Source organism: Siniperca chuatsi, linkage group LG11 (genome assembly GCF_020085105.1).
Source record: "Siniperca chuatsi isolate FFG_IHB_CAS linkage group LG11, ASM2008510v1, whole genome shotgun sequence".
Taxonomy (NCBI): domain Eukaryota; kingdom Metazoa; phylum Chordata; class Actinopteri; order Centrarchiformes; family Sinipercidae; genus Siniperca; species Siniperca chuatsi.
In genome coordinates, this window is record NC_058052.1 from 22,330,702 (window position 1) to 22,343,379 (window position 12,678).

The 12,678-nt window shown below is 38.7% G+C and overlaps 1 protein-coding gene across 4 annotated transcripts in view; it reads right to left on the reverse strand.

Annotated features, from left to right (window-relative positions):
- Nucleotides 1-12,678, reverse strand: part of pank1a (pantothenate kinase 1a) — a 28,858-nt gene that overhangs the window by 6,842 nt on the left and 9,338 nt on the right. For 2 of the 4 annotated variants that reach the window (XM_044213665.1, XM_044213668.1), the window contains exons 2-7: nt 7,909-8,055; nt 7,139-7,344; nt 6,052-6,305; nt 3,943-4,119; nt 2,326-2,449; nt 170-295 (exon numbers count right to left, since the gene is read on the reverse strand). In XM_044213665.1, coding sequence (XP_044069600.1) covers nt 170-295; nt 2,326-2,449; nt 3,943-4,119; nt 6,052-6,305; nt 7,139-7,344; nt 7,909-8,055 — 1,034 coding nt within the window. Of the gene's footprint in view, nt 1-168; nt 296-1,264; nt 1,338-2,325; nt 2,450-3,942; nt 4,120-6,051; nt 6,306-7,138; nt 7,345-7,908; nt 8,056-12,678 lie in introns of those variants that run through there. The other 2 variants (XM_044213666.1, XM_044213667.1) reach the window with 2 other exon arrangements.

The window sequence follows — 12,678 nt, forward strand, 5'->3', positions numbered from 1 at the left end:
TCCTGGAATGATATTTGGTTTTGTTTGATTTAGTTTAGTCCTGCACTAAGCTCAAGCTTTAGAAACAGGAGGTTTGAGTCGTCCTCCTGACTTCCTTCAGGTCTGACAGGTCTGAGGTCCACAGCTTGGTTAAATTCTACATCCTACAGTTTATTAGTCGAGTGCTCACCTCGTGTTCCAGGAAGAGGGCTCTTAATTGTCCTTTAGACCAGAAGTCCATGGCATAGGCTAGCAGTTTTGTGGACAGTGTGTTGATACGAAGGAAGTTTCCAACAAACACCACACGCTCGATTTTCTGATATGAAGAGAGATGTAAAAAAATTATGTGTGTGACAACTTTGTCAAATGCGATAACAATAACATAAATCCTCATTTGAAAATATGAAAGGCCGGGGTGCCTGTAATCTCTCTACCATCGACTCTAATAAAGGAATAAAATGCCCCCAAAAATAATAATAAACGTAAATGTGAAAGGCCAAATGTTGCTCCATACATTTAGACTACACTGATCACACCAAACAATGGTCTGTCACAAAATAAACAAGTGCCTAAGGTCATGACAGATGTCATTAATTCATTTTTTATGTGAAACAGAGCATTAACTGTGGGCAAAATGCAACACCTCTTCCAAACCACATGGTGGTGCTGGAGAGCTGATAAACTGGTTCCCAGTAAATCTCTTGCTTTACTATGGAAAAGACCTTATGGTCTTTATTACTGGTGGGGTAACCTTCAGTATCACTAACAAATCAGCTACCAACCAAATGATTAAATTTGGTATTACACCAATAGCAATGAAGCCGGAAAAAAATCCTAAAACTGCTAAATGCTGCTTCACCTTTTCTTGTGTGTCATGGAAATCAAATACTGTAAAATAAGAAAGACAGTGACAGTGGAAGCTTTACATTTGCAAATTAATACTTATATTTCACCTCCAGTTTGACATCCACAGTGGGAAATAACAATCACACTGAAAGAGTAGTCTCCGCATGTTTGACAATGGATTATGTTAATCTAATATTTGGCAAAAGTCCAAAATTACGAGAAACAGCCACAGTGGTTAGTGAAAAAAATGTTGTTTTCTGCTGTTAAGATGATTGTTTGAGGCAGAGGTTATCTTCATGTTGTAAACTGCATTGTGCAATTTTATCATTCTGACCGTGCACTTAGAACAAGGTGAGTGTGTGTTTACATGTGTGTGTGTTAAAGCTTGGCTAGACCAGTACACTGATCTGTCTATATAATGGGCAAATACAGGACTTACTGGTATCCAATTATCAGGTCGTCATCCCCTGATAGGATGGAAGTCCCTCCCTGTCCACAGCCAGAGGAAAACACTAGTAGAAAATACTTAATAATTATTAATAATTAATTAATTAATTAATAATTCATATGTATTTATTTAACTGCTGACTTATGTCTTTTGAAGACTAATTATTTGGTTTAAAGGCTAATTTTAGAATTTTAGTGTCTACATTTTATCCCTAAAACCATTAAACGGAATCATTTTCTTACATCAACGAAATATCAATATCAGCCCTCAACGCTACTGTTGGTGGACATGTGTGTGCGTCTTCGCTGCAGCTCTGTGTGCAGTGATAGCCCTGTACAATGCTGCTTGATCGCCATGCCACAAGGCAACACTGTAAAGAAGCTCACAGCACACAGAAAGACTCTGAGCTGATCCTTCACTCCACAAAATACCTAGTTTAAGTTTGGCTGCTGCTACTGAAAAACTTTCAAATCCAGCTTTAGCAGTTGCTCCATTTTTGTTTCATTTATACTATTTAGAACCTATTTTTGGTTGTTTCCGTTCTTAAAACCATGTAGTACAACTAGCAAATCAGTTTTTATGTTAAAAATAAATAAATAAATTCATGACTTTAATCAATTTGCCTGTCCTGACAGCTGGCACTAAACCATTAATACAAACCGGGGTAGAAATAATGCACAGACACAAATTGTGAATGTACATTTGTATTTGCCGGTGCATCTGTGTTTTTAACAAGCATGAATTCGGTTCACTTTATGTTGTTAGTCATGCTGAGCGCCTAGAAAAGCTCTATCTTAGGCATGTGTGTTACTGACACAGGAGGTATGTCTACTATAAATCCCATATCATTAGTCATGCTGACTAGTATAAGTATTTCAACTCATGTGTTTGTATGGAAGTATTACATAAACCACACATGCCTGTTGTGGATATGTTGGATGATAGTGACCAGGATCCAGTGTGTGTGTGTGTGTGTGTGTGTGTGTGTGTGTGTGTGTGTGTGTGTGTGTGTGCGTGCGTGCGTGCGTGCGTGCGTGCGAGTAAATGTGTACCTCGTTGACAGCACACATCCGTGCTATAGATCCTATGTTATTAGTGATGGTGACCAGTGTGGCTCTGGCTAGGTCTTCCTTACTGATGCTGTCTCGCTTCTCTTTGCCCATCATGTGACCAAAACTGTAAAACAGACCATAGGAAACACAACATCTGTCATTTTACATGTAAACATATACACACAGTCTTTCCTCGTGGGTACTATTCAAGTTTGATGAACCCTTAACAAATTAAATGAAAAAGAGAAAAACAAACAGGCACAGGACATGAGCCTCTGTAAATGTCACAATAACCTTCAGAACAACAGTAAACAAGGGTTGTTTGTCAGTGCGTGTGTGTAGAGTGTGTTTTGTTTTAATACATGGCAGAATGGAACACCATAACAAGAAAAAGTGATTATAATCTGTGATAAAACCTGTTTTTCACATTGTTTTATGGATCAACCTTTGAACACAGAGCTGCAGGTTTACTGTATGCATGATAAACCCAGATTAGCAAGTAAAGGTCTGAGCGTGTGAATGAGTTAGTGTGTGTGTACCTTATGCTTACCTGTCAGCTATTATTTCATACACCATTTGCTGGTATGTGTGTGTCTTTTGTATTTCTGTTAGGTCTGCGTGTGTTTGTGCAGCCATACATTCATACAGAGCATGAAACTGCACTGCATTCACACACAAATTAAACCCTGCTAAGTCATTTTGGATAACTCATGTTCTCACCATTATGAGCAATTTCCTAATTAATGTGAACAAATAAATCAGTGATTTCAGCCATCTTCACCTTTTGCACATTTTCATTCATGCAAAACAACTTCAAGTTCAAACTTCATTGATTTAGGGCTTACGGTGGACTTTAGTGTAACAAACTAGTTTAGTCTTTATTATTGTTTTTGAGTTTTGAATTCACTTTGGCCAAACAGATAGCATTATGCAAAATATACCTGTGAAAAGGCTGCTTCCCAAAAATAACATTCTTCGTTCAAAAGGAATTTAGCCGACTTCACTAGCTTACAGCACCGAAGCACAGAGCATCGGAACAGCCAACAGAAACGAGTCACATTGCTCTGCATCGCTCTGCCCTCAGTTTACATCACTCTTCTCTATTTACATTAGAGTTAGTGTTTTGTAGCACAGTAATTTTGTGACAAGAGTAGGTTTGCAAAGGTTTATAGCCTGTCATGTCGTTATCCCGCATTGCTCTGTGTACAATGACGCAGCAAAAAAAAGTGCAAAGATTCGACATGTTGTGGTTCAACTCGACTTGTGATTTGAGTCATTGATGTTTAAGGGCCAACCCCAATTTACGCACAAGAATTTCAAAAGCTGTGATTCAAGAGGGTTTTAATGTTAGAAAGAAACTATTGACAAGGACACTGATTTCATCAATATACTGACAGGCGGGATGCTTTGACTTTAGAAAGGATTTGCTCTTAATGGTGCACAAAGAGTTCATTCTTCATCATCACATACTACAGGCCTGCGAGTTTCCCAGTATAATCACAAACTTTTCATTAATGGCCCTTGATGCATTTAGCATTCAGAGGATTAAGTTTCTTGATGAAGTGAACTGTGGCAACGTTGTGGACCTTCAGGTGACTAAGCCCTCATCACACTCACCTGGATGCGACAGCGGAGCCCTGTAAGCCAAAGCGCTCGTAGTCTCCTCCGTAGATATCTTTCACTAGTTTGTCCACGTTGGTAGAGTCGCCCTTGCTGGCCATTTCCAACGCCTCCTCAAACGTCTCGCAGCCCGTCAGCAGACAGCAAAGGCCCAGGAATGTACCACCTCCCAGACTGAAAGTAAGAGAGAAAGAGGATAAAGCAGGAGGTAAGAGTGTGAAGGAGACAATAACAGAGGTAAAGAGGAGGAAAAAAAAGAAAATGATGAGGTTGGAGAAGGAAGTGAATAAGATATGAAGAGTTAAAATAAGAGGCGAGAGGCATGAGGTGTGAAAAGTGTGAAAGGAAAGAGAGAAAGTTAAAAGAGGGGAATGAAGAAGAGAGGAAGGAGTAGATGGGGAAGAAGGGAATAAATGTGGAAAAAGAAAGAGGCAATAGGAGAGGTGAGGAGAGAGAAAACAAATGGTACTGAAGATGTTATTGTTTGCTGTCTGAAATGAATATGCAATAGTTTTCTTTACTACATAAAGTTTCCATCTACTTCTGTCCTCAGCTCTAAAATCTCTTACGTCACCATTCAAGTGTCACAGGAGTTCTGTTTGGGAAATGCAGACCAGACCTCTAACCTCTGGACAAGTTTTAATTCTTGTATCATGAGTTTTATAAGCAGCCAGCAGAATAAACGTCTCCCGCTGTTGGCTTCAACTGTAAAATGTGATGCAAATACACTCGAAAATATACATCTGGGTGGATGGATAAGGGAAAAGAAATGATTATGTAAAAGAAATAAAAAGATAAGGAGAGGGAATAAACAGGATGAAAGGCATTCACACAAAAATTGTAAATGTGAGTCTACAGAAAAGATTAAAAATCAAACCAGACACACACACTTAACACCAATCCGTTGACTTGACCTCACTATTCACACCCACAACATCTAAGTTTGGTTTGCTCATGTTTTCCTCTTCCTGGAGCAGTGTGAAAGATTGAAATGGAAGCCTCACACACACACACACACACACACACACACACACACACACACACACACACACACACACACACACACACACACACACACAGAGGTCATGGTGAGCAGCAGCAATGAGACGCACTTGCCATTTATAGAATAAAGAAGTAACAAATGGCCGGTGGTTTATTATGACAGCGCTTATGTACATGAACACACACACACACACACACACACACACACACACACACACACTGGCTGACTGACTGACTGACTGACTGACTGAGCTGTGGTTGGCTCGACTAGTTTAATGGGTGAACTAAGTTGTGACAGATCATGAGGAGGCTCGTACAAATGTTACATAAAATGTAAATGTATATGTAAAATAACTTGTATGTTCTGTCTGGGAGAGACTTTATTTTATTTTCCCACTGTTTTCAGCAGTTCACTATCTAATTGCAATCTAGTCCTACTGTTACACAAGTACTAAGGTACACAAGGTGATCGTAGATACAGAATGGATGGAATTCAAACAACTGATTCTGGCCTATCTGGCAGATCTACTGAGGCTATAAAAAGTATTCAGCCATCTTCACCTTTCGCACATGCAAAACAACAACAATTCATGCAAAACAACTTCAAGTTCAAACTTTAGGGCTTACGGTGGACTTTAGTGTAACAAACTAGTTTAGTCTTTATTATTGTTTTTGAGTTTTGAATTCACTTTGGCCAATATATGTATAATGATAACATTATGCAAAATATACCTGTGAAAAGGCTGCTTCCCTCCCTTTTCACTAGGCCCCGTTTCCCAACATTAACATTCTTAATTCTTAACCAGATTTAGCTTTTTTGTCACTGGGCCTCATGCAAGAACCACTCATACGAATATATTTGTTCTTAAAGTGGCAGATACGAGTGATTTCACCTTAGGTGAATTTACGAGTGGTCCAGACCTGTCGTTCGAGTCATTTACATATAGTCTGCCTTTCTCCAGAGGGGGAAAAACACTTGTTTTACGTAAGAATCATAATGCTTTGATCTGAATGAATTTGGAGTTGAAATATGATACTGAACCAACTAAAACAAACTTAATGCAAAATTGTATTATGTTCACCAGATCATTTTTTCCTCCTCACCTGGTCCCAGTCACCCGTTTGTAGTTGTTCTCAGAGTACACGGCCAGTATGGAGACCCCGGAGCCGATGTTGACCAGCAGCATGGGGAAGGGGTTGTCCAGGGTGCAGGGCTTCTTCACGCAGCTCTGGGTGTCTGATGGGTTCTGGAAGTAGTAGCACTCTGGGTGTCCATTGAAGCCCACCCGGTCGGCGTACAGCAGGCCGTGGATCAGGCAGTCCAGCTCGTCAAGCTTCAGCAGCTCCAGGTCGGCCATCTGCAGCACAAATGGAGGAGGGTTAAAATATTGAGAGGACACTATTTTGGCTGTCAAAGGGGTTTTAACTGTTCAAGATGATTTAAAGTAAAAGATTATCACATTCCTTGGAAGCATCGATGTGTCAGTTTTATGAAGCTAAAATGATTTTCAAAGTACTTAAAGACTCAAGTGTGCGCAAGGTCTTGGTTCAGCTCAGTTCATGCTGCAGTGCCCAGGGAGAGTCCATTGATCCTACTGCACTGCACAAGGGGTCAATGAACTCAGGTAAACACTGAGACAGCCGGATATCAAAGGCACTTCAAGTGATGTTCAAGGATTTAAAAATCACCAGAAAATGCAGAAATGTATGGATAGCCTCAATCAACTGCAAACACATCAAGGCAGAGAGAAATTTCTGCTCAAATCAGATTACAACTGGTGAAAACTTTAATTCTATATACTGTAAATGTGACACAAGTGTTTTCATGGCCTAGTTAGCATGATCAGTAACTGGAGCTGAAATTACAGATTATTTTTCGATATTGATTAATGTGCCGATTATTTTCTCAGTTAATCTTTGGGCAATAGAAAACCGTGAAATATGCCTGTTGTAATTTTCTTGAGCTCAAAGTGATGTCATTAAACGTCTTGTTTAAAATGATGCATGATTTATGATTAATCAATCATCAAAATAGTTGCAGATTAATTTTCCATGGATCAACTAATTAATCAACTAATCGTTGATAGAGCTGCAGCTCTATCAGTAACCAAATGTTCGCAGTGAGAAAGATTCAGATTTTGACATTTTTGACTTAACGCTAATCAGACATTTTCTCTAGCCATACACTGACCGTTCTGAAGTCATTCTCGAACTTGTACGCTCCGCCTCCGGTGGCGCAGAGTGTTGTGTGCAGGCTGGAGAAGTTCTTGTCGCGACCCATCTGGATGAAACGGGGCATGGCCTGTGTTGGGAAGCGGATGAAGTGCAGGTTCCCCGTCCTGCCACACATGGTCAGGTTCCTCAGCTCCAGGTGGACGTCACGGACGCCTGTTTTACCTGAATGAGGGAAGAACAATTTTTACAATATAGGATAGATTCTGGGCCGACTCATGTCGATTTAGGAATTGGGTAACAATGTATTTGGATAGTCCGCCTACATATAGTTTATAGAGTATTTGTAACATTTCAAATGTTTCGCTTTGTCTGTAGATGTTTAACAGATTATCAATATAATAGTATATATGACAATTCATGGACATACGCTAACCAAGATGCTTTTTGTGCCTATACCTAACCAAACCTTAACCACAGCGGTGTAATTTCAGAAAACGGTTTGATTTGTGAAACTGTTGAATTGTTGAATCTCAACTAATAAGCTGTTGAAATGTTCCAAATACTCTCTGTAAGCATTATCCAAATAAAGTGGTACCAGTTGAATGTAGATGTGAATAATCTGGTTTCTATAACTGAACAATCTCATGCATTACATTAGTTACACACACTAGTATACACACAAGTATATCCTGGTATCTTCTTGTAAAGTGTGCTTGACCTGACTTTCCCTATCTTAGATACAGATACCAGTATGTGGGTGTGACCACCGTGTGTGGGTAGACATACCATAAGCCACGTTTGAGGTGAGGTAGCGGCGAATGGACTTGAGGTTTTCCACTTCCTCCTGTTCTTCCTCTGCAGTTATATCGACTGGCTCAAAGTACACCAACTTGACCAAGGTGCCACCGATGTCCATACCAAACCAGGGGAAGGCTGGAGAGAAGAAAATTGTAATTAACGTCTTTACATTTAAAAACAAAACATAATACAGATCAAAATGACAAAACCCAGGATTTGACTGATGCCAATAATCAACATCTTTAAAGTTGCAAAGAAAGTAGATGTTTTCAGACGTGTTCAGTAGACCCGCGTCCTACATCCATCTGTTGTATGAAAGCAGTATTAGTGGGACGGATAACACTGCTCCACAGAGAGTAGTACAGGAGTCGAGAGAGGAAACAGTCTTGTCTAGATATTTGGTTGGGTAGAACACTGAGTTCAACAGAAAAAAAATAATCTTCCAGCACAACCACCTAGAAAAAAAATAAAAAACAACACCACAGCGCAACAAGAGCCATGGTAGCCATGGAAACAGACATCATCTCCTCTTTTCTGTCTCTCACACACTCTTCTGCCTCCTATTTTCTCTTTCACTTAGCTTTTCCTCTCCATCTCTCAGCCTCTATCGCATTCTCATACACACCATCTATCTATCTTTCTTTGTTCTTTCTCCATCTCCACCTCTCTGTCTACACCAACTGCATCACTCTCTCCCATTTGGTTTCTTCCCTTTTCACTACTTATTGTCCTTTCTTACTCCTTCAGTTTCCTATTTTCTTTTCCTTTCTCATTCTCTCCTGCTCCTCTTCCCATCTTTTTGTTTGCTTCTTGTCTCGATCAATTTAATTAAATTCAAGGAAGATTTACTGGCATGGATGGAAGAGAACTGATACTGCAAGACGTTTTTAATGCACTGCAAAGCAAGATACTACATTTAACTCAGAGGTACATCAGCCTTTGTTAGTTTTTTAATTCAGTTCAATAGGCTTTATTTGTGTGATAATTAGAGCTGAAACGATTAGTTGATTAATCGATAGACAGAAAATTAATCTGCAACCATCTATAATCGATTAGTAGTTTCAGTAATTTTTCAAGCAAAAATGACATTCACTAGTTCCCCCTTTTCCATTGTGATGATTTGCTGTTTTACATCATTCTAAAATGATCTTTGGGTTTTGGACAGTTAGTCAGACAAAACAAGCAATTTGAAGACGTCACCTTGACCTCGAAGGAATCACATTTTTTTTTACATTTTGGAGAAAATAAACGATTAATCGAGAGTATAATCTGCAGATTAATCGATAAAGATAATCATTGTTAGTTGCAGCCCTAAAGATTATATAATTATATGAAATTGAACATCGATGGAATTGAGCAATTTGAGTTGCCAGAATATAAGATAAACTAAATAAATGCTGCAATTTCAGGATGGTGACAGTGAACTTAATTTTTTTGCCTTGAAAAATGTGATCATGAAGAGAAACAGTGGGGTTGCCTTGACTTGATAAAAGCCTGGATTTGATGTGGTTTATTTGTGGATCAACAAAAACACACTGCATCCCAAAGATTATATGTCAAAGTGAGACCACTTGTTTCCAAAATGGTCGCAAAATGTTAAAAGTCAGACACAAAACATGTAACATAGAATTTAACAATACAATCTTAGAAAATAAAATGCTATCAGTACAAACTAAACCATAAAAACTACCCACATTAAATGTATTTTCTTTTGGCAGAAGGCTCTTTTCTATTCTAGCTGTGCATATGTTGCTATTTTTAGAAGCCACCAGCACTGAGCCATTTCTATTTACATTGGCTGTTCAACAAATACAAAAGATCTGGTTTAACACTCAGTGAAGCAAATGTTTGTTGAGTGTGATCTTAACAGATAACAGTCATGTTGAGACAATGAGGTTACTGAGGGTCAAATCAGAAGGGCTTCTATGGCCTCTATATTTGTTGCACAATACAGGGGTAAGAAAAGAACGACAAGGAACAACAGTGTCATTTTCACCAACCAGTGTTCAATAAAACATGTTGTTGTTGTTGGTGGTGGTGGTGTTGTGGAAAGCAGCTGCATTCAACAAAAGTTCAACTGTGTTGAATCCAAATATTTAGTGCATCATGATGGGCGAGCCCACTGGGCCACCAAGACACTGCAAACCATGGTACTTCACATATAAACAGCCTTAATCGTAAAAAACTGCTCATATGGGTAATTGATAAAATCACAAAAACTCCTGAAGGATGTTTCTTTATTGATTGATTTGATTTATTATGAGATGTTAAAAAGCTTGGGATGGACAATATGATCTAAAATTTAAATGACGATAATGATAAATATAATAAGGAGTATCTACTTGATACATCAGTGCATGAGATTTCCTTTCTTGTGCTGGCTAACGTTTGTAATAATTACAGAGCAAGCAGTTCAAGATTCTGGACTTTTGGACTGGACTTCGGCTCACTGAATGTCTGGTTAGATGCCTGTTATGATGTCTAACCAATAGTTGGTAATAAGATTTTGTAATTGAAACTTGCGATGCACGCAAATGTAAGTCAGTAAGAGATTCACAATGTTGGGAATTCAACAAATTTGTTTTTTCATCCAGCCCTATACAAAAACAGAATAAACATCAACATGTTCAAACATGTCCATCTGTGTGTCTTGACGTTCGATGGTCTGTTAAGGCAGTACTGCACATCCAAATTAAGGGGAGAAAGCTAGAGGTATCTCTACAGTGAAACAACTAGAAAAAATTCTGGTGAAACAGTGTCATGGAAAATTGTGGAAATAAATCGTGGTCCAAATGGGCTTCGCTATGTTTTAAACAGTTAAGTTTAGTTAAGTTTACTGTCACATAAGACAAAGAAAAGCAGCTAATCCTCACAAGTAAGAAACAAGTATCAAAATAGGTGAATTTTGGGCCAATTGACTAACGGATTCAAACAGATAAGCAACACTCTGAGATCTTTGGAGATTATATGGGAGTTTTTTTTGTATAAAGTCTTCCTGACTGGTTAAACATTTGTGAAACATTTAACTTTTGGATTTATCAGCATACCAGAGCTGTGGGCCCTAACAGTCTGCATAAGACTGGTTAACCTATCCTGGGCCTCTCTGTGCCCTCAGCATTGCCCTGGCATGATGATCAGGAGATGTGACTATTTCACAACAGACTGTTGAAGGGATCAGAATGATTCTGTCTGGCTTATTGAGGCAAAGTCCACTTCAGATTAGAGCCATCAAATTTGACCTTGGGATTTCAGGTCGTGAAGCACATCTAAACATGTATTGTATGTTTTTGTTATATTCTCATGGTGTTAGCAATGTAAGCGTATACATACTTAACTGGCTCTGCTCTCCAAATAGAGTAAGGTAGAATTAAAAATCTGTCCATTTTATAGTCATTAGGATAGGTAGTGATGGCATATACTGTAAGAGCAGCAAGTTACAAGCTTCAAGTGCTAGACTGAACTTTAACAACCCTCAATCTAGTGTTTATTGTGAATCATATCATGTGTGATATGATTCTGTTTGTAATGATTTAGAACAGTGACTGTGTGACAGCATCTTGTCTATTAAACTAGTCCTAGACAACATGATTTGGCTGCCATCAGTTAAAAATTACACCAATTTTGCTGTTCTTTTCTTGAAGGTTTACATTGTAATTTACAGAACACCTGACAACAAAATAAAATCTAATACATTATCCCTGCCAGAAACATCAACTCATAATGAGCATTTTTTGTTGAAATTGCATCATAGTTTGTGGTGATGTTGTATTGAACTGATTATATGTTCAGGTAGGTGATCAAGGTATTTTGTGCTCTGTGTCATTGAAACCTGTAGTACTCAGTTACTGAAACCAGCTGTATGATTACTAGCGCCACCAATGCTGCTACTGTTACCTGCTGATGCTACAACAATTACTATTAAGTAGTTGGTGTTTGGTTACTTTTAGCAGGAGTCACCTATCACCTCCTTTATTGTTTGGTTTACTTTTTGTTTCTGTCCCCTCTCACCTACTGACCTGCTCTAACATCTGTAAACATGAACTAAGAAGCATAGATTTTGCAGTGCCCGCTCTGGAAAATTCATTTCTGTGAATTGTTTTTGTTGCTAACATACCTTTGAAAATATATTCTTTAACAGCACCTTGATTTTTCTGTGTGTTTTTATGCTATGAATAGTTTCAACTAAACTATCTTATTTTATTTTCCACTTGTGACAACTTTAATCTCAGATACATTACTCGAACCAACTACTGGACAGACAGGGAGCTTGATAATGATATTTCCTTTTACTCTCTTTTTTATTTTTTATTACAATGTGTGTAAATGAGGGAAAACTTGTGTAATACACATTAGTTTCACACAACAGAATTCTTTATTGAGGGTCAGCTGCTTCACCCTTGAAGTAGAGCTCTCTTCAGACACATGTAAAATATCAACATGGCAGCATGCACTAATAAAAGTGAGGGGTTTGTTCCAAAAAAAGGCACTGTCTCCTCAGTTGTCTGGAAGAGGTTCGGTTTTGCAGCGTCCGACCTTGAGTAAACCACTGTCCGCTGTAAAGTTTATGTAAAGTCTGTGGCAAATAAAAGCAGCAGCACGACTAATTTATTTCAGCATCTCAAACAGAGGCATGCAGTCGAGTGGGAGACGTGTGTGGCACTGAAGGTTGCACAATACAGCGCCAGCCCTAAAACACCTGCTAAAAAGCAGGTAACATTAGCAGAAACATTTTATTTTTAGGCCACATCGCCAAGCCCT